The 22,774-nt window shown below is 29.8% G+C and overlaps 1 protein-coding gene across 1 annotated transcript; it reads left to right on the top strand.

Annotated features, from left to right (window-relative positions):
- Positions 1-13,821: 13,821 nt before the first annotated feature.
- LOC109806322 (protein NUCLEAR FUSION DEFECTIVE 4) lies at positions 13,822-17,974 on the top strand. The gene has a single exon (XM_020368692.3). The coding sequence runs from the start codon at positions 15,352-15,354 to the stop codon at positions 17,122-17,124; it is 1,773 nt and encodes a 590-aa protein (XP_020224281.1). The 5' UTR covers positions 13,822-15,351; the 3' UTR covers positions 17,125-17,974.
- Positions 17,975-22,774: the final 4,800 nt, after the last annotated feature.

The following is a 22,774-nucleotide window of genomic DNA, read 5'->3' as shown; positions in this document are numbered from 1 at the left end:
ATCGAGTTACTATCAAAAGTAAGCTGAGTTTCCCCTAAAAATTTGCAATGTAGGGAACAACCTAAGTCATTCTTCACAAAGATACAAGCATGTTAAATTTGTATTTTTATCACACAATTAGGAAGAGAATTTTTAATATTTGAACAAATTTCAATCAACAAATTAAGAATTAAGAATCAAAAATTCAATCAGAGGAGTATTGATACAAGGTTTCAATCTGTACCGTAAAATTTTCATAGTTCAACAATAAATTTAAATTCTCAATCAACCTAGTTCAATATGTACTTAATAAAAAACGTAGATCTAAATCTAAATATATAGATTCCATTAAAACATGAAACAAAATTACGATCTCATAATTTTAATAAAATGCAAGAATAGTGAACGGTTGAATTAGACACTTTAGGTTATTTTAGGTATAAATCTAAATCTAAATTTAGATATAAAATTATTCTTCAATCTATATTCTAGATCCAAAACAAAATTCGCATTCATGAAAATGAAAGAAAAACCTAAAATAGAGAAGAAGAGAAACAAAGAATTCGTTTTGTAAAAAGATCAAAAACTCAAATTTTAATGTAGTTATTGAAACCCAAAATCGAATAATGAACTAACAACACATCGTAATCATGTTGCAACAATCCAATTCATGTAAATAAAAGAAAATCACAGAGAAAGAGAGAGAGAATTTTGAGAGACTTTTAAGAGAAATAATAACTAAATTTATAAAAAATGAGATATATGATATCAAGTGTATATAGTTACACATGATTATAAACTACAGTAATGGACCTAATATGAGTAATTAAAGGCTCAGCCCACTAAATCAACTAATTACATCACTAAATAAATCCTAACATTATAATTTAAAAAAGAAAAAAAATATTGTGTTGGGCCGCAACTTTGCAATGCAATTTTAGGTCACTTAATATCCGAGTTGACCTTTCCTTACCATAGAGAAGTTGTAGAACTCTCTCTTATCTTTCTAGGTATACAAAGAACGTCTAAATCTAACATTAGGAGCTTTAGATATGACCTTCATAAGAAACAATGCCAAAATAGGAAACAAATTACAAAAATTAACTAGAATTTACAACTAAGACCAAAATAACTCAGTAGAACAAATTAAAATCAATATATTGCAGTATGATACTAATAAAAGTTAAATAAACAAAAAATAATGCATAGAAAGATATACAAAGATTGGTCTATCACCTAATCAAACCATAAACTCTAATATCACTTGTTGTGCACTATGAGCTCACATACATATATCCCATGTTAGTATGATATTGTTTACTTTAGATGTAAACCCTTAACAAATTTACTTTTGGTCATCACCTAAAAGACATCTTATCAATAAAGACATTTGTGTGTTTATTAACACAAGTTCGTCTTCTTATTCTAACGACGTGGAATTTTGATTGTATCCCAACTCTTATTATGCACCAAGAGTTCACATACACGTCTTTACATTGACATAATATGGTTCACTTTGAACCTAAGCCTTCAAAAATTTTCTTGTAGATCACCTAAAAGACCATTACAATGAAGACTTTATGTGTTTATAAACATATGTTCATCCTCTTGTTCTAATGATTTGAGAACTTTGATTATATCTCAACAATTCTCTTTTCAAACATAGGACCATAGTTTAACCTCCTTACAACGAAAGCTAGTCCACGAGTATATCTAATGGTTGTCCATGGAGTACAAACAACTCTAGGTACTTGCACCGTTGCTTTATCGTTAACTCACGATACATGGATCCATTATTAGGAAGATGTTTTATGCAAGAAATCTTATATCTATATCTACCTACCAACACCATCATACTCGTTGAGCTGGTCACCTGTTGAAACTATATTGACTTTGATAGCAAGTATATATTGTGTACTAGATGTTCAAACACATGTCTCTACATTGATATAATATTATTCACTTTGAAACTAAACTCTCATGATTTTGTTTATATAGTTATCATCAAAAAAGTCTCTTGCTAATAAAAATTTTATGTGTGTTTATAAATTCATGTTTATCTTCTTGTTCTAACAATGTAAAACTTTGACTGTATCACAACCCAACAAATTACCATTCAAAACATTCAATTAGTTAAACTTAAGGTATCTCTCAACACAAGTTGGTAGGCTAATTTTGTTTGTAGATTTTGGTTAATGGTTGATCTTGGTAATTTTTTCTATGATCCCTTAATTTATACTTCTATTATATTTTTATTTGGCGGTGTTTTCTGAAATGAGTATAATATTAGGTCCGTTTTCTTTAATACAATTGTTCCTTGTACAAGGTAAAGTTAAAAAATTGTTGACTAGGCTTGCATAAATCTAACGATGATATTATATGTAAGAAATGATGCTTAGGAAGAAAAAGTGACTTAAAATTCCTCTTGAATCTCGATGACTCATTTATTTTATCTTGATCTCACCATAATACTTGCAATTCACCTCGTAGCATTTTTTTAAATATCTTTTCTTTCGGTTTTTTAATGAATACGTGAAAGTTTGTTTTTAGACTTATATTTTTAAAACATTAATTTTTAATTCTTTATCTTTTGAATGTATAAAAAAATTTATTTGTCACTAATTATGTTAATCTAATTTAATAATTGAGCATCACTATTAGATTGATTAACATAATTAATAACGAGATAAAATTTGACACTTTAAATAAAATAAAAATTAATATTTTAAAACTAGAAGACTAAAAATAAAGCTTTGTATATTTATAGAGAAAAAATGTTACATATTTTTTTACTCCAGCTGATTGTTCATTATAACGCAGGATTTGAAGAGCCGCAATGAAACTACTCTTTACCAAATTAGTATTAAGCGTTTGATTGGGTGAGATTTGTAACATTAATTTTAAATAAAGTTAGTTTTGTATCAAGTGAAATAATTAATATTTAAATGTTTTATTAGAAACAAGTTAACAATAAATTTAACATTAATTTTTTGATCTAATATAAAAGTTATTTTAATTCCAAATTAATTTTAGATATTTTTCGATAAGATTAATTTTAGATCATATCCTTAATATAACAAATATTTGGCTTTAAACAAGATTGAAATTTTTTAAAGGATAATTAATCTAAAAAATGTTTAATTAATTTTTTTATTTTCATAATAATTTTGCCTTTTAATTTTATAATTAAAATATTTTATTTTAGTCTTATACATAATTTTCTTAATCACTATAATTTTGTTAATTTTACTTTATAGCTCTTATATAAAAAATGACAAAGGTTAAAAAAATACAAATAATTTTAAAATAGCATATTTAACTAAATAAAACATAAAATTTTAAAAAATTTAATTAAAAAAGTAAAACTATTTGACAATTTTTCTTAAATGGATATTTTGTGTCATAAAAATCCATGATAGCTATACACCTGTCAACATAATGATGTTCTTTGAACTTAGACATGGGAGTCACATGGGGTTATACCCTTCTTGCCAAATTTCATTAAGTGGATCACTAAGCTGCCCTAAGAAAGTAACCATGTGGCATAATTGTGCAATCCATTTTTCCTAATCATAGCAAGACACACCAGAATCCTTCTCTCATTCATTATGTCTGCCTCATCAGTTTGTGTGTGAAGTGTGAGATTAGGCTAAAAATTGATTTTTGGAGCCAAAGTGTTACTTGTACTTGCAGAGTTCTTTTGTTCTGGGCATTATGTTTCAACTTCAAACACTTCTTAACTTTTGTTCATTTATTTAGTTTGTGTTTAATAAAGAAGACAGAAGTGAAGGGGAAAAAAGTAGAAGATAAGAGAAGTGTGAAAAAATATAGAAAAGTAGGTAAAAATTATTTGATAAAGAAAAATAGATGAAAAATAAAGAAAAAATTTATTAATAATATTATTATTTTATTATTATAAAATTATTTATTTTATCAATGTTTTTTTCTTTTTTAACTTTATATATTTCTTAGCACTTCCCCTTATAAGAGAGGGGGAGTTTTTATATGTGTCTCACCTCATTTTCATCATAAATTTTTATAATTTTCCTTTATGAAATGATACCAAAATCTCAACTCTTTACACTTATTTTTTTTCTCTCTCTCTCTTTTTTTTTTCTCTATTTATTCCTTATCAAATAAGGATTTAATGTTTATTGGTTTAAATTATTCTTTTTATTGTTCTACTCAAGTGATATACAATTTATTTTTTATTATTAAAAAATGATTTAGTTTTTTAATTGATTATGTTTGTGCATGTTTGATTGACACCAAGATCCCTATTCAAGACTAAAATTTTGTTCATAATGCAAAAGTTATTTCAAATAACCTCACTATAGATGTAGAAAATCATATCACTAACATGACCAAACATGCACTTCATGTAATTAAGATTAGTGACATTCAACTTTTGTATATGAAATTATCATGTCAATATTTTTTATTATGTCATCTGTAGGATGAGTTAACATTGTTGGCCTAAATTAAATAAAATTATTATAATATTCTTTTAAAAATTAAGAGAAGAAATTAAAATTTTGATAATAAAATAATAAAAGTACGCCAATTAAATAAAATAAGTAAAAGAGTAATTTCATTGTTTTCTCTCTTGTTCATTGTGCCTTTTATTATTTTAACCCTTAAATCTTCTTAAAATAATTTTGCCATACATAAGTAGGTCACTATCATTTGTTAGTTCAACTTAATTATAAATGGGAATCTAAACTAAACTTATTAATAGGCATGATTGTAATATATCCTAGTTAACATTCAAGTAAAATTTTATCTTTAAAGTAACTAATAGTTGCATAATGTAACACCCTGATTTTCATATTTTATATTAATAATATTTTAGAAATTATTTTAATATTTTAATAAATTTATTAAGGATTTTTTGGTATCATTTAATTATTGATATGAATACTATTTTATTAGTGATATAAAATATATTTTTATGAAATATATTTATGAAGGGTTACACTCATGTCATTTATTAAAAAGGAGGAAAGATGATTTAATTATTTTTAATTATTTTATGAAAAAGATGAAGGAAGAACGTGGTGGTAATTTTGTTATTACTATTATTATTTATTTTTATTATTTGAGAAAAAGGAGTGGAGGGGGTTATTAGAAGTTATCTTACATGTTCTCATTCTGCTCTCATTTCCTTCACATGCTCTCTGAAGACTAAGAAGAATCAAGAGAAGGAGACTAATATGATTCTGGCCGTGCTTCATCTTTTGCTTATCAAGGTAAGAGAGAGTGAGAAACCTCACTTGAGAGTGTGAAAATATCTGTTGGATAGTCGAATTGACCCTCAATCCCATGCCTAATGCATGCTCTTAGGAACAGACACTTTTTGAATGTTTTTTGTTTTCATGTTTGAGTTTATTGTTGTGTTCCTTGATGTTTGCTGAGTGCGAATATGTGTTCAATTTTAAAAATAGATAATTAAGTTTTTATATGAATTAGAGTGTTCTGTGAGTTCCTGTGTGAGACCCTATGAGGTAAAATTAGGAACATGATCTTTGGTTGAGATTTGAGTTGCTTTTATGTAAAATTGAGTATGCATTCGTGTTTTGGGTGATGTTTGAAGTGTTTTGACCAATTAAAATGATTAATTATCTACCTAGTTGTATAAATTATAAGAATTTCGCAAAGTGAACACCTGCAGGTTTGCATTGGGGTGTCAAGCGTAGTTCTTGATGTTAGGTGCAGATTCATGAGTGTGGGAACAAAGTTCCAAGGGATTCTCGCATCGGGCGTGTGCATGTTGAGTCCCATGGACACTTTTGGGAGGAATCACGTTTGTAATTTTGTGTATGAATCAGTAGTTTTGTGGTTTAAGACTTATCCCATAGTTATTGTTCAAGGATCAATTGTGATTCAAATTAATAAGGGCTCATTGTGCTTATTAGATATTAGAGGAAGCATATCTGATTGACACATTGGTTGTGATTTCTTCAAATAGATTCGGAGCCTCTTCAGTTTCATGCTTTGTGTGGCATTCCTTATGAAGAAGTGAATTGTATATTGTTTGTCTCTATTGAAGAATTAAATATGGAAGGCATTCTTTTAAAATTCAGGTTATATTCCTTGTTAGCATAATTTCTATATATTATTTGTGTGACACTCATTCTATCCTAAGATGTAGTACAATTTAGAAAGAAATAATTTCAATAAATTCGCAGGTAAAATAAGTTCACATATCCACCATCTTTAACATCCAATCCATTCAAAACAAAATTATAAAATATAAAGTTTACAATTTCATCCAAACAAGTAATGCAATTCAAAAGTGAAGTATAATCTCCTAATCTAATCCTTTTGTCTCGATGTCACACTTATCAGAGCAACCCATAACTTTAACTCTCGGCACCTTGAATACCACCCTCATCATGGTCATCATTACCTAAAATAAAACCACAAAGTATATGGGTAAGAAAAATCAATATTCATATTACAAGAAGAGAACTCCATTCCAAACATATAGTATACTTAACATAAAATTCAACTACAACCATCTCATCACAACATATATTCAACATTTATTATCACCCTAGTCACATCATTATACAACTCATATTTCGTGCTCATTTTGACCTCAATGCAATGCAACCTCATAAAAGCATTGACTTAGAGTGTTGCACGACAGGTGAACCTCGTCGATCTCCTCAGGCACTGCCACGCATAACCACATTATTCACATTACTTATAATCGATGTCACATTGTTAATTACCACACAGGTCAATGTATATAAATAATGCATCCCCTGTTAATCACAACACAAGCCAAGGTATAAATAATGCATCCCATGTTAATCACCATACAAGCCAAGGTAAATGTGTATGCAATGTGCACCCATGCTCATGCCATGTCACATCATACATTCCTTATTTTTATCCATACTAATGCACAATTAACAATAGAGTCACATATAAACACAATTGTATATCACTCATCTAAATACAAACCATTCATACTCAATTATACTCAACTAAATAAACACCATTTATATGTATTCATACAATAGTCATCAAGGACCTTATACAACTCACAATCATCTTCAAACACGTCAATACATATACCACATCACAAATTCATGCCTGGCGCCATAAATTCTGACAACTTGACCTTTATTCACTATTTTGACCATAACTTGAGTTATACACATCCTTTTTGAGTGATTCCAACACCATTGGAAATATAACATCCACGGCTACAAATTTTATCTAGAACATGAAGCCTTAAAATGTAGTTAAGATCACCTTGTATGACTAACAACACAAAAATTAATATTTCGTGTACTAGAATGGAGACCGAACTTATAACTCACATAACTCGATCAATTCTTTTTGGCGCGATTCTAGAGTCTACGTTATAGCCTCAAGTGTCTACTTTCTAATCCAACAAATGGAAATTGATTTGGTTAATCACATAGAATGATATTACAAAAAAGATGATGTACATCCATAAGTAAAATTTCCCAATGCAATCAATTATTATCCTATTCGTATTTTGCGTTGGGCTTCACCAAGTTGCGCTCAACTTTAAGCCACAATAGAGAGCATGAGGTCCTCTCTCGCGCCCGGTGCCAAGAATCCACGCCTGACGTTAAGGAGCCACAAAGAGCTCACCACATTATCACGCCCAGCATGATACATCTCATGCCCAGTGTGATTCTGTTTGGGCTTCACATTCATCAACATGAATGTAAGCCCCGCGCCAAGAACTCAAGTCCAACGCCAACATGTTTTCCAGGAAATACAGTACGAATAGAACATTCCAAAATTCACATTTAATCAAACAACCATCCTTTTTCTAATCCAATTGGTCAGAAACACTTCTTGTCACACGAAAACACATCATACATCATTAATTTCCTGAATCACACATCAATAAGCATTATCCCAATTCCTTATGCAACCCTGATCCATAAAGACATGCATTTCAAAAGGATTAAATTTCCACCCAGATCATCAATTTTAACAAACAATACAAGAAACACAGACATAATACAGAACTTAATTGAATTATCAATTTCAGTTTTAAAAAAGAATTGGGAAAATCTTAAGAATTTAGGGACTTCTCCCACTACCCAATTTCTCTTGTAATCCCACATTTGAATCACTCATTTCCCCTTGTACCTTGTTGTGATGATTAGAACAATCTTGGTGCAGCTTGGGACAAATTCCGAGCACTTCTCCTTAAAGCTCTTTCCTTCTCTCCCTTTTCTCTCTTAATCCTTCATAACACAAAATGAGGCAGATGAGATTAACTCAGTCTAATCCCTTTCTTAAAATTGACTGGACTGGATCAACCTGATTCATTCCTCTTTTCTCATTAAAATAAATAGATAAGAAAATAAAATAATTCCCCATGTGAAAAAATAATTAATATATCTTACTATAATATAATAACATTAATAATATTATTATTATAAAAAAATAGGATGTTACAATTTGAACTCAAGTATGCTAGTTTTTATATATTTCTAGCTTTACACTGTTATCCTGTTTAAAATCAAACAATAAGTTCATTTTTACTTAGTCAAGTATTTTTTGTCATGCATGTTAGTCGTGAGTCATATTTGCTTAAATAATTTATTTGATGATCAATTTTCTCATTACCAGGATCTTAAGTTTATATACCATATTTCAAAAGAACAGGGATGATGTTCTAACCTTTTTTTGTATTGACTTTCATTATGGTGTTCCACTTTTCTGAATGACATAGTAAAGATGCATTAGTGGACACAAACTGAGATTTAGCATAATATAGTGTTATTATTAAAAAAAGAGCAGAAGAACATGGATGATGTTCTAACCATTTTTTGTATTATCTTTCATTATAGTGTTCGTTTTTCTAAATGGCATAGTAAAGATGCATTAGTGATATACAGACTAAGGTTTAGCAGAATACACTGCTATTATTAAAAAAGTGCTTGCTTTTCAGAAAAGGAAGAATCTATCTTGTTCAATATAATTGGACTTTCAACATGACTGAGTTGACATATGAAATTGTGATTAACTCACTAAATCAAATGGCATTGGATTGTCAATGAATTTCGCTTTAATATAAGTTGTGCGTGCATCGATTAATCCAATCATTTATTTTAAGATCAGCTTTATGCTTTAGTTTTCCATCAGGTAGTGTCAACATAACCGTCTAGTTGCTCAAATAACAAGTTCAATGTATGAGTGAGACTCTTCTGTGGTTTGCTTTGAAGTTGTTATACTTCTTGAGTTGTCTGTCTAAATTTCCAAAGTTTCAGAATGCGGTCTTTGTCATGCTCCTTATGCTTTAATCTTCATATAGAAAATGAATTCTGGTTTCAGCATTGCATGATCATGCTTCCCTTGTGTTAGATTTTCGGCCAACTTTTAGTGAATTGATTTGATTCTCTTTTTTGATAAATAGTCACAGTTTGACCTCCGAAACATATGAAGTTAACTACTTTCTTTTTTGATTTAAATATGTTTTTATGTTTTATAATATGAACAAATTTTTACTTTGGTTCTTATATTTATTTTTTATTGTTTTAAATTTTGAACTATTGTTTTGTCTGTATTATTACCTAATCATTTTTAATTACTTGTTTATTTTTTAAAAAGTTAGGTGACCCTCTTATTAAGTATTGTTTACAAGCGTTATGTTAGTATTATCATGTAATGTTAATGTGTGATACTACTAAAATTTTTTTTTCTATAATCACTTAAAATAAATGTTATTTATAAATATTACAAAATTGCTAGAGATAAAAATAGTGATTGTTTATTTTAGATAGATGAAAATCAAAAAGAAAATATTTTACTAAAATTGAAATTTAATCATTGCAGATGCAAAAAACGATTTCAAAAGGACTAAAAATAATATTTACAAATTTTAAGAAGTTGAAAATAAAGTTTTTTTCACTCATTTTATGTAAACTAAAAAAATATTTAAGTCTTATTTTAATCAATCAAAAAGTTTAATTTTATTTTATAATTATAATATTAATACAAAATATTTATATATTTTAATTAAAAAAATACAAGTCATTATATTTATGTCAATTAATATTAATAATTAAAGAATTTATTAATAGAGATTAAATTAATCAAATGAATAAATTAAGGAATCAATTAAGAAATTAAGCGGCGTATTTGCGTACATTTTCTTGATTTTTAAGTCAAAACTTTCTTTTCCTTTCACATTCTCCCATTTAAAACTTAAAACAGTGGTTTCTAGTTGCTAGTTTGAGAAATAATTTAAGATAGCATTACAGCCATGTAGTTATACAATACATTTAATTTAAAGTATCCATGATTTTTAAGTATGAAGTACCTACGGATTAAAAAAAGTAATAAATACATTTTTTTATATTAAGTACTAATAGACTCAAGAGATTTTATATCTTTATTAAAAATAAAAATAAAATAATAAAAATATGTTGATCAAATTAATATTATAATTAATTTTGGATCTTCTAGATATAAAAATATTATTTTTAATATAAAAAATAAAATAATTATCAAATACAAACATCAAAGTAATCATTAAAATATATTAGTATAGATTTTATTTTATGTTATAAAAATAATCATTTTTAATTTTTTAATGAGCACCAAAACGACCTTTGCCAACATTTTGCATAATTGATTTTTTTTCTGCATGCCTTTCAACATTGATTGACGTTCACAAAGGGCGTTTACGGTGGAAGGAATCTTTAACTTATATAAGCAAGAATAGCTTTCCTATTATTATTATTATTATTATTATTATTATTATTATTATTATTATTATTATTATTATTATTATTATTATTATTATTATTATTATATTAAGTCATAGGTTTATGTCAATATACTAATATTAATCAAATAATTTTTTTGAAAAAGCATCAAAGGAAAGTACATGAGTTGGTTGAAGAAGTAAATATAACTTTTTTACTCTAACATACTTGGGGAATTGTTTTTTCAGTTCCGGTATGATTATTTGAATATTTTTATATATTTAATTAACATTATCATGCTCATTTGTATATATTTTTTTCTCACCTATCTATGTAAAGTCTAATAATACAAATTTCCTCCACCTAAATGATATATACTCAAAGAAGAAAACGATGTATGGATATTCTTTTGAGTAATAAATATTTTTTGTGTTTGATTTTTAATATTACCTTCATTTGTGTTTATAAATTTAAAGTTAAATTAAGATGTATTTTGGTATCATATTTTTGTAAGAAAAAGCTTTAAGTTATCAAATTTTCAGATATTGGATTTCTTACTTTTTTAAAATCTATAATTAATTTTATTTGTTAAAATTATTTTAATGGTAAGTTTTATAATATAATTGTTACATTTTACTTTGTTTTAAAGATATTTGATTTTTTAAAATTAAAAATTTCAGTCAATTATTCGAAAACAATATAAATAGTAAGTTGTATCACATTTTATTTCCATTTTTTTATATTCATATTCAATATTTTATTTTCATGAACTTTGAAATAAAATTGTTAAATATTATTTTATTGTAACAATGTTACTATGATACAATATAGAAAAATATTAAATATTACGAAATTAAATTTCTCTAGCCTTAAAATTTAACTTAACTAATAAAAACTATATTAAAATTTTTTTATTGTATTTTTTTTTACCTGTCTTTCTATTGAAATGGTGATTTTTCTAAATATATAAATTTTGATTTAAAACTCAGAAAATTTGGTTAAGTTATAAAAATGTTTTGGTAATTTTGAAAATGAAGAAATTATAATTAAAAATGATGACATGTGAAATATTATTTTATAAGAATTAGTTTATGATTATTGTCCATAAGCTTTATTATTATTGTGGGCTTTTTTTAACAGGGGGGTGGGTTTTTTTAAAAATTTCTAGAATGAGTAATTTAAAAAAAATGAAGTCCTTTTTAAAATATGAATATATTAATTTTCCTACAAATATTTTTACGGTAAGGAATATTATTTTAATAAAAAAAAAAGCCAACAAAAGGATAAGTTGTGTTCTTCAAACACTACTTAGTATTTTTTAGAAGAGAAATAAATAAAGCAGTTTTATTAAACATGATTTCTATCTTTAAAAAATTTAAGTAAAAGTTTTATTTATAAAACATGACTTCCACTACTTCCATTTAAAAGTCATGTTACATAAAGACAACTTAGTCGTTTCGAGATTTTTTTTTAAAAAAAAAGTTACCTATCTTGATATTTTTTTAAAATAAATACCTTTCAAAGGTATAAAAAAATCCTTTATTAAGTTATCACTTAATTTTGAACTCTCTTATCCAAGTTAGAACTAAACTTAAAAATTAACACATATAAGTGGCGCATGGGATAGAGAAATAATTATTTTTCATATTTCATTATTCAAGAAAAAAACTATAGAGACCGAGCCTTTTATCATTAAGATATTTTAGTTGGGTATCATTATTGATTTTGGAGATAAATGTCTAATATTGATGAGGTTTGAAACATAGTTATATAACAAGTTGTATTTAATATAAGGTAGAGATTGATTGGTTTTATTATATAGAAGAAATAGTAAATAAAATATAAAATATTATATTAAAATCAACCCATGATGAATTTGAGAGCTTCATATATTATCATACCTCAATAGAATAAGAAGTTTAGATAATCTCAAAGTTCAATACTTAAAAAAATAATATTTATTAAAACTTTTATTAAAATGTAATTAGTTAAAAAAGTCGGATTGTAAATTATTTTAAAAAAACTTATCAGGCCTAAAATATCAACTTATTTAAATAAAAATATAAAAGTAAATGAATATTTATTATTATTATTATTATTATTATTATATCAAAATTATTATAATGTATTAAAATTATAGATTTATTAATCTTTTCAAATATATATTAAGTATGTTGACTCATAAAAAAATAAAATTTATCAATTTATTAAAAGATAAATTTATGTCATATTTAGAGATTTTATTATAAAACATATTTTTAAATAAACTTAATTTTTGTAAAACATATGATCTGTATTTTCACTTCTATCTTGATCTTAAATTAATACAAACTTATATAGGTCAAGATAAACTTGAATTTATGTAGGTTAGGCAGTAAAAAAAGTCACGACTAATAAACATATCTAACTCATACTATATATTTTCTATCAAAGTCTGACTCATGCTTAACAAAACCTAACATATTTTCATCCAAAATTATCGATCCTCACATCTTAACACAATTAACGCTTGTCTAGAGTCCCAGTTAAAACATGTCTAGTTTGATGATTCATAAGAAAACCTACCAAAATAAAATATTATAGCAAAAATAATTTAAGACCAATATAGATAAAGTGTTTGGATAAATTGTTTCATAAATGCTTATAAGATTAAAAAATCTAGAAAAATAAAATAAAATTAACTTTTTCATAAATTAAAATTAATTTAATAAGTTAATTTATAGAAACTCTCATATTATTAACCTTTTCAAAATTATATTTATTAACTTATGTACAAGATAACTTTAACTTATAAAAAAGTTTATTTTATTTTTTTCTTCTAAAAGTACTTATAAAGAAATTTATTTGAACAAGTTTGAAATCTAACTCAAGATTGAACCGACAATCAACAAAAAGAAAGCAAAACACTAACACTTATTTATTTATTTATTATTATTTATAAAATATAATTATTTAAAACAATAAATATTTACAACAAAAGAAAGAGAAAGAAAAAATGAGATGTAGTGGAGATAGAAAGAGAAAGTAGTGGAGATAGAAAGAGAAAGTATAGCATTATAAATTTATGTATCAATAGAACGACTTATTATTTTATTAATGGTTAAAAATATATAGTAGTTATATTTTTAATGACAAGTTTATAAAAGATAAAATTTAATATTTTTTTACACAAAAATATCTTCCAACCGATAGTTCAGGGCATAGACATCATAAATATGAATATCATGTCTCCCAAAAAAAAATTAAATTCTATTCACATGGTTTAAAATAAAATCTCTAATATAATATGCTATGGAAGAATTTAACTATTAACCAATTGTATTAGACTTTTTTTTATGTGTACATATAATCGTATTAACAAAATTATAACATAAAACCTTATACATATTACTTAACCTCCTTATTAACCTTAATTATTCATGTTGGACTATGTATACATATAATCGTATTAACGAAATTATAACATAAAACCTTATACATATTACTTAACCTCCTTATTAACCTTAATTATTCACGTTGGACTTTGTTAGTATGGTAAAATTTACCACTAATCACAACCTACTATTACTATGATAATTATAATTAACCAATATGAACCGCTAACAAACTAATAATGAATCAACAACCAAATACTTTGTATTTAGATAAAATAAAACAATAATAAAAAAGATTTTACTTTATAATTTAATTATTATTATAACGATCTATCATAATTTTTACTTAATAATTCAATTACTAAAAACAAAAAATAAATCTACGACTACCTAAGATTAATATATGACAATACTTAGATATATTCATAACAATATATATAATATATACGTGTAAAGGGAATTTGTGACAAGTAACTCAACTACACTTGCTACATCAAGTAACACAAAAGACTCAACTTTACCATCAACCAGAATGACCTCAAAACCTGACATCAAGCCTCTAGCCTATCTTTGTCCTACTCCCATATAAACTTGATCATCGCAGTCTAACTACAAGAAAAAAGGGTAAACTAGTATTTAAAGAGATCAACATATAACAAGTATAGAAGTAAAACAACTATGCTACCAACAATATCATGTAAACCATACACATCACCTTATATGGCTTACAACATGTCATTCAACAACCTTAAAAGGGTAAACAACAATCTCATCATACACCAACAACCATGCCATCCAACAACCAAACCAAGTAGCATATGAACAACATTAAAATAACCACATCATTTGTATAACACCTCAACTACGTGTGTCATCATGCATTCACCTACGATGATCTCATACAATAAAAGTGAGCAATTTAAAGACTTAACCTTACCAAACCAACACAATCTTTTTACACCTTCTAGATCAATAACAAATATTTATTGATAAAATACAATAATTAATAATAAAAAAAATATAGTGTTACAATTATATATTCATTGCTATTTAATGATAATAATTTTTAAAACAATACATCAATGATTTCTAGTGGGCTAATTTTCGGCCTCAATTTTCTTAAACAAAACTGTTGGAAAATTATAACTTGAACCTCATGTATATATTCTCACCCACGACTGTTCCAAAAATCCAACCATTTCGCTTCTTTGTTCCACACACTAGAGAAAAACTCCCAGGTTTTATCACATTATTAGCTATTAGCTTGTAAACTAAGAGTGAAGAATATGGCATTTTCCAAACTCCATGCAATAATAGAAAATGTTGGAAGTTGTTGGAAAACCACCAAAGGCTTCACCCTCCAAGTTCTTACAGGGCGTTGGTTCATGGCGTTCTCCTCATTCATGCTCATGTCAGTATCAGGAGCAAGCTACATGTTTAGTCTATACTCAAGGGAAATCAAGTCAGTTTTGGGGTATGACCAATCCACCCTCAATCTCTTAAGCTTCTTCAAGGACTTGGGCTCTAACGTAGGCATCATTTCAGGCCTAATCAATGAGGTCACACCCCCTTGGGTCGTCTTAACACTTGGTGGGGTTCTCAACTTTTTTGGCTATTTCATGATTTGGCTTGTAGTGACCACAAAAATATCCAAGCCCCAAGTGTGGAACATGTGCTTGTACATCTTCATTGGAGCCAATTCTCATTGTTCCACTGACACTGGAATCATTGTCACCAGTGTAAAGAACTTCCCATGCAGCAGGGGCATTGTAATTGGCATTTTGGGTGGGTATCTTAGTTTGAGTGCAGCAATTATCACTCAGATGTACTATGCCTTCTATGGAAATAATTCTAAATATCTAATTTTGCATATGGCATGGCTACCAACTGCTGTAAGTTTTTTTATTTTACCAGTTATCAGGCACCACAAGGGAGTTGTACAGCCAAATGATTCCAAGGTTTTCTATAATTTCCTCTATACCACTTTAGTCCTTGCAAGTTTCCTCTTGGTAGTGATCGTATTGCAAAAAAGTTTCACTTTTACGAAGAGTGAGTATTATGTCACTAGTTCTCTAATGCTTCTCTTGCTCATCCTGCCACTTGCTGTTGTTTTGGTTGAAGAACAAAAGATATGGAAGAGGAAACAAGAAAACATCAATACTGAAAACCCTCCTAAGCCTTTGAATATAACAACCGAAAAGCCAAATCTAGAGAAGCCTGCAAAGGCTACACCAAAGCAAGTTTCCTGTTGGAAAAACATGTTGAGGCCACCAAGTAGAGGTGAAGATCATACAATATTTCAAGCCCTTTTTAGCCTTGACATGGTGATTCTTTTCTTAGCCACAATTTGTGGACTTGGAGGTACCCTCACTGTGGTAAATAACTTGAGTCAGATTGGTGCATCTTTAGGATATTCAGGGCATAGTATAACCACATTTGTGTCCCTTATGGCCATTTGGATTTATATGGGTAAAACTGTGGAGGGACTAGTGTCAGATATTATCATAACCAAATTTAAAGTCCCTAGGCCTCTCGTACTAACATTAATCTTTGTGTTACCTTGTGTTGGTTACCTACTAATTGCTTTCAATGTCCCAAATGGTCTCTATGCAGCCTCGATTATAATTGGTTTCTGCTTTGGGGCAACCTGGACTGTAATATTTTCCATTATATCTGAACTTTTTGGTCTTAAATTTTACTCAACGTTGAGTAATGTTGGGGCAGTGGCAAGTCCAATTGGGTCATATTTGTTCAGTGTAAGGCTTGCAGGGCATTTTTATGACAAGGAAGCCACAAGGCAAATGGAAGCATTAGGACTAAAGAAGAAACCAGGGGAGGAGTTGAATTGCAACGGGAGTGAGTGTTACAGAAAGGTTTTCTATATAATCACTGCATTTAGCTTGGTTGGGGCACTTGTGTCTCTGATCTTGGTGCTAAGGACTAGAGAGTTCTATAAAGGTGACATATACAAGAAGTTCAGAGAGGATGTTAGAATTGCTGAAGCTGAAAATGGTGTGAATCAGAACAAGATTGGACAACCTGCTACAAATAAAGGATAGATATCTTTGGTAAGGAATTGGTGAATACTTTCTGAAAGGCATAGACAGCAAAAAGATACTAGAAGCACGGAGCTTGAGCTATAACAACTGCAATAAATATCCATTGATTTGTAGTTTATTTACAGGAGGTTCTTATGATATGTTTTTTCTTTCCGATGAATTACTTAATTTAAAAGGTTGCGTTATTTGTACAACAATTCATATATTTTATATAATAATATTTTTTTACTTATAATTTTTTTCATTATATCATTTATGAGGAGGTATACGGTTACTTTGAGAGTAAGTTTACCTAAACTTACTTCGTTCAATAATTCATGTTCTATATCAAATTTTAATGATTCAACGATTAAATTTAAAGTTCTTAATGTATATATCAAGTGTATAAACCTTTAAAAAATTTGAAAATTATTTGATACTTTGTTTCATTAATTTAAATTGACGGATAATCATAATAACATTTTATAGGTTGATTTGAATTAATAAAATGAAATATTAAATAATTTTCAATTTTTTTTAAAAAATTTGCAAACTTGATCTATCTATTAAGAACTTTAAATTTAATTGTTAGATCATTGAAATTTGATGTAAAACATGAATTATTGAACGGAGTAAATCTAAGCAGAGTTACTTTTGGAGTAAACGAATCCCTTCTCATCATTTATTATATCTTATATTTTTTTCTCTTAATTATATAAATTTTTGTCCGAGTTGATGTGCAAATAATATTTCTCAAAAAGTACAATTTATATCAACTTATAAAAAAAAGTTATGTAGTATGAATAATTTTTATCAAATATGGACAAATGGTAATTTTTTGTGTTTAGAGATCAAAGATAAGGAATTGCTTTTGAGAGCTCTTAGACTTAGTTAAATTTTGCAATACAAGGAACTCTTGGTCAGAATGTTGAGACACATATCATTGAACACGAATTTTACAATGCGAATTAGTAAGGAAATTTTTAATAAACATTTTGTATGCAATGCTAAAATGTATGAAGATTTCATAATATAATTGAATTCCAATTGGAGAAATACCAATTTAAGAAGACAATTGTTGTGATTTTTAAGAATAATCTGAATTCCATCATTTAAAAATTAATTCAAATGAAGAAATAAAGAATGCAATCGCGTTCTATGAAATTTCATCAAAATGCAAATGTAATCACAATTAGCAAGTCTCTGTGAAATTCTTTCTGAATTGAATCCAATTCACTGCTTTAAGAAGTTCACATTAAAAAAGAGAAAACAAAATTGAAATTCAAATAGAAGAAAAGTTACCGCAACTATTGAATTCTTGAATTGGTAGAATGAATTTGGCTGAACATCTTCATCAAGATGCTACCAAAATTTGTGTAGAGATGAAAAAGCAATAAAATTTGGATAGAGAAAGAGAAATAAGAGAGAGAGAGAGAGAGAGAGAGAGAGAGAGAGAGAGAATTTCTGGAGAAAGAGAGAGAATTTTGAGAGACTTCTAAGAGATGAAACTCAATTTTTGAAAAAAGAAGTATGATATCAAGTGTACATGTGTTACACTTATTTATAGACTAACTAATGGGCCTAATCAACTAAATCAACTAATTACATCACTAAACAAATCCTAACATTACATTCTAAAAATAAAAAAGAAAATACTAATGAGGGTCACAACTTTACAATGCATTTTTGGGCCACTTAACATCTTAATTAACCTTTTATCCCATCAAAGAAGTTGTAGAACTCTCTTTTATATTTCTAGGGACACCAAGAACATCCAAATATAATGTTGGGAGCTCTAGATATGGTCTACACAAGAACCAAGTGTAAAAAGGTCAAATTGCAAAAATTAATAATAATTTACAATCATTACTAACTAAATCCACTAATACAAATCACATCTAATATATAAATTATTTACACTATTAAATGTAAAATAATCCCAAATTAATGCATTGAAGTATGTTTCCCAAATGCACTATCAAGCATCTACTAGAATGGAGCCTAATGCCATGGTGAGCTTGATGGACTAGTAGGAGATTAAGGTTACTCCATTAATCATCACCACTACAATGGGATACTACTAGAAAATTGCAAAATAGCGACCGAAATTTATCAGTCGTTATTTAGCGACCGATTTAGCGACCGATTATGAATAATCAAAATAGCGAACGATTTAGCGACCAAAATAAGTCTCGCAAGAAAATAGGTAGCTATTTCGGTCGCTAAATAAGAAATTTTGATTTTTTAGCGACAGAATTAAATTCGGTCGCTATTTCGGTCGCTAAATTATAATGTTTTGATTTTTTTAGCGACTGTAGACCCCTAAAATTGTCCGGGTCGGAAATAAAACTCGAAGACCCTCAAAGATCGAAGGAAAGTCAGCCAGAAGGACTCCTAGAAGACCATAGGATGGCTATCTGTAGGTTTAGAGGTCTTAGAGTAGCTTAAAATAAGGAAGTGGAGGGAATGAAGCCCAATACGGCCGTACTAAACTTAATACGGCCGTATTGAAGCTTCAATACGGCCGCAGTGAACTCAATACGGCGTATTGAAGTTTCTGAAACTTCAATACGGCCGTACTGAAATCAATACGGCCGTATTGAAGCTTCAATACAGCCGCAGTGAACTCAATACGGGCGTATTGAAATTTTAGAATTTCAATACGGCCGTATTGAACTCAATACGGCCGTATTGAAGTTCAAAAATTTCAATACGGCCGTATTGATTCCATAGCCCGTATTGCGCCTGTTCCCTATAAATATGGCGTCATTTTGACGTCATTGGACACTTTTCCACTGAGTTTTGACTCCCTCCTTGAGTATTCTGGGGTTTTTGAGCAGTGTTCTGCCCTAGAAATCTCTCTGGGAGTCGATCCGACGAAGTTCTGGAATTCCGAGCATTTAGCTTGGAGATTCGAACTTAGTCGAAGGGAAATCCATCGGATTTCCAAGTCAAAAATTATTTTTAGGAAGGAGTGAGCGGGCTTGTAGAGCGAGGGAACGCCAAAAAGCTTCCCAGTTTTACTTGATATATAAAAAGCACGCTTCAAGAGGTTTCTTTTCTAAAAATCCCTTCTTTTACCGCTTTCTGTGTGTACATATTTAACTGTCATCATGTAGATAGTTAATTTATAATTGCTTAGAATAAATAGGGGTAATTTAGTAATTTCGCACTATAATTGTTAAATAATCTGTCATAGGGAACCCGAAAGGGGCGCTGTGGGGTGCTAACACCTTCCCCACGCGTAACCGACTCCCTTACCCGACTCTGGTTGTAATGGCCGAAGTCGATTTTTGAATCGATTGCCTTAAACTTCTTTTTCCAATGTTTTGAGTAAAACATTGGTGGCGACTCCATGAACCCTTCCTTTTTATGAAAACCGCTAATCCATGGAGGGTCCCGCTTGGGATTAACATGGATTGGTGAGCCTTTTAATAAAATTGCTCGTTTGACAAGGTCTCAGTTTGAGAATAAGTCATTCTAGCAATCCATATTTTCAAACAAACAAAAGAGTCCAACCATCCTTCGCGAGTGCCGAAAGCCCGTTTCGGGCCGGTGGCGACAGATGGCGACTCCACTGGGGAAGCCTCGAGAGTCAGTCCCATTTAGTGACAGATTATTTTTAACAAATAATAGTTAAAATTACTTTATTACCCCTTGTTTGTATGATAACATGCTTTATTTATATGGCTTTAATAACTGTTGTATGTTTAATTTTACGCAATTGTTTGAAATAAAAACTGCACACAAACCTTTGCACACAACAGTTCCCTCTATACCCGGGGGCATGAGTGGTAAGCCATAGGGAGTGGATGTTAGTACGGCCGGTTGTCGAATGGGTCTATAGGTGCCCGTAGACCGTTGTCGGAAAGCATCACTCAAGGTGATAACCATGAACTCGAGTCCGACAGTGCGTTGGAGCTTTCCATCGGCTTACGACGAGAGGAATTGGGTCCCTATAATGGGGGCACCTTGGGGGCCTCAGACCGGTGAGAACAGTTAGAACCACCTTGAATATGCACTTTTCTGCAGGATACCCCTACCTCGTGATTCGCTCGTGACTGTTCGTGGATGAGTGAATTGTTTGTGCATTGATTATGTGAAATTGTTTGAGCATACATTGCATTTCTTTAAACATACAACATTCCTTTTTTAAATAAGAATAAATAGGAATAAGAATCTTCTATTGCATGGTGTTAACATCTACCTTCATCACATTCATGTAGGTAGTTTCCCTTTTCACCCAAAAAAATACAAAAAACAAAATACCCAAAAAAAAGGAAAAAAGGGTTATTTATCCAAACCAAGCAATATCATGCATCATCTTAGGGACATCCTAAAAACATGATAATGCTTAGTTGAATAAACACAATGCATGCATATTCATCGCCATCATCTCATATCATGCATTCTTATCAAAGATCATGGAGGGATCTAGGTTTGCATTTCATACATCTCTCCTAGTAATCCATTAATAACATTAATAAAAAGGAAAAATTAATCGATGCGTATGTTCAAAGAATGGATCGCACGCCGTTTGTTATCAAGTGTAAGCCAACAACCGCGCCAAGCGAACACACGTCAACTCCGTTGTTGGTAATCAAGACAAACAAAGGGGAAGGTCCAACACCATTAAGGATCACCGCTCCAAGGCCTTTCCCTTACGAATCAAATAAGGCTGTGCCGTGGATATACGACATCCACTCTTCTGCCGACAGCGATATCTCCAACATCGCTGGACTTGGGGGCATGACTAGGAGTGGCAAGATCTACACTCCCGAAGATCTTCAGGATAAAGCTCCCAAGAATAAAGGAAAAGAAAAGGAAAAAACCGAGGAAGATAGAGAATCCGAGGAGGAGACTGATGAACTGTTAAAAATCATCAAACAAAGCGAGTACTCCATCGTGGATCAACTTCATAAGACGCCAGCAAAGATTACTCTGTTGTCATTGATCCTATGCTCCGAACCGCATCGACAAGCTCTGTTGAAAGTCTTGAACGAGGCATACGTTTCGCACACTATCTCCCAAGACAAGTTTGAGGGGATTGTTAGTCACATCACGACTAATGATCACCTCACTTTCACCGATGAAGAGATCCCCGTCGAGGGACCAAATCACAACAAGCCCTTGCACATCTCTGTAAAGTGCAAGGAGTATCACATCGCAAAAGTCTTGGTGGATAATGGATCTTCCTTGAATGTGATGCCAAAGAGAACGTTCGACCAAATGACAATCAAGGGAGTCCAAATGCGCCCGAGCAACATGATCGTTCGAGCTTTCGACGGCTCTAAAAGAGAAGTGGTGGGAGAAATCAGTCTTCCAATCCAAATTGGGCCCACTATCTTTAATGTCGAATTCCAAGTAATGGATATTACTCCTGCATACAGCGATCTCCTGCCGAAGCTAGTGGAAGCACGTCTTCTAGCTTACGTTCCACCAAAGAAGATGGATCCACCTTATCCCGAGTGGTACAAACCACAAAATAAATGCCTATACCACTCGGGGGCACAAGGGCATTCAACAGAGAACTGCCTAGCTCTCAAACACAAGGTCCAAAGCCTTATTGATGCCGGGTGGATCACTTTTGATTCGACAGCGCCCGACGTGAGCAAGAATCCTCGGCCAAAGCCGGATTAGAGAGAAGAACAAGCCACGATAGGGCCCCTCC

The sequence above is a fragment of the Cajanus cajan genome, chromosome 7 (genome assembly GCF_000230855.2).
Source record: "Cajanus cajan strain Asha chromosome 7, NIPB_CcT2T_4, whole genome shotgun sequence".
Taxonomy (NCBI): domain Eukaryota; kingdom Viridiplantae; phylum Streptophyta; class Magnoliopsida; order Fabales; family Fabaceae; genus Cajanus; species Cajanus cajan.
This window is presented reverse-complemented; position numbering and strand designations above follow the sequence as displayed.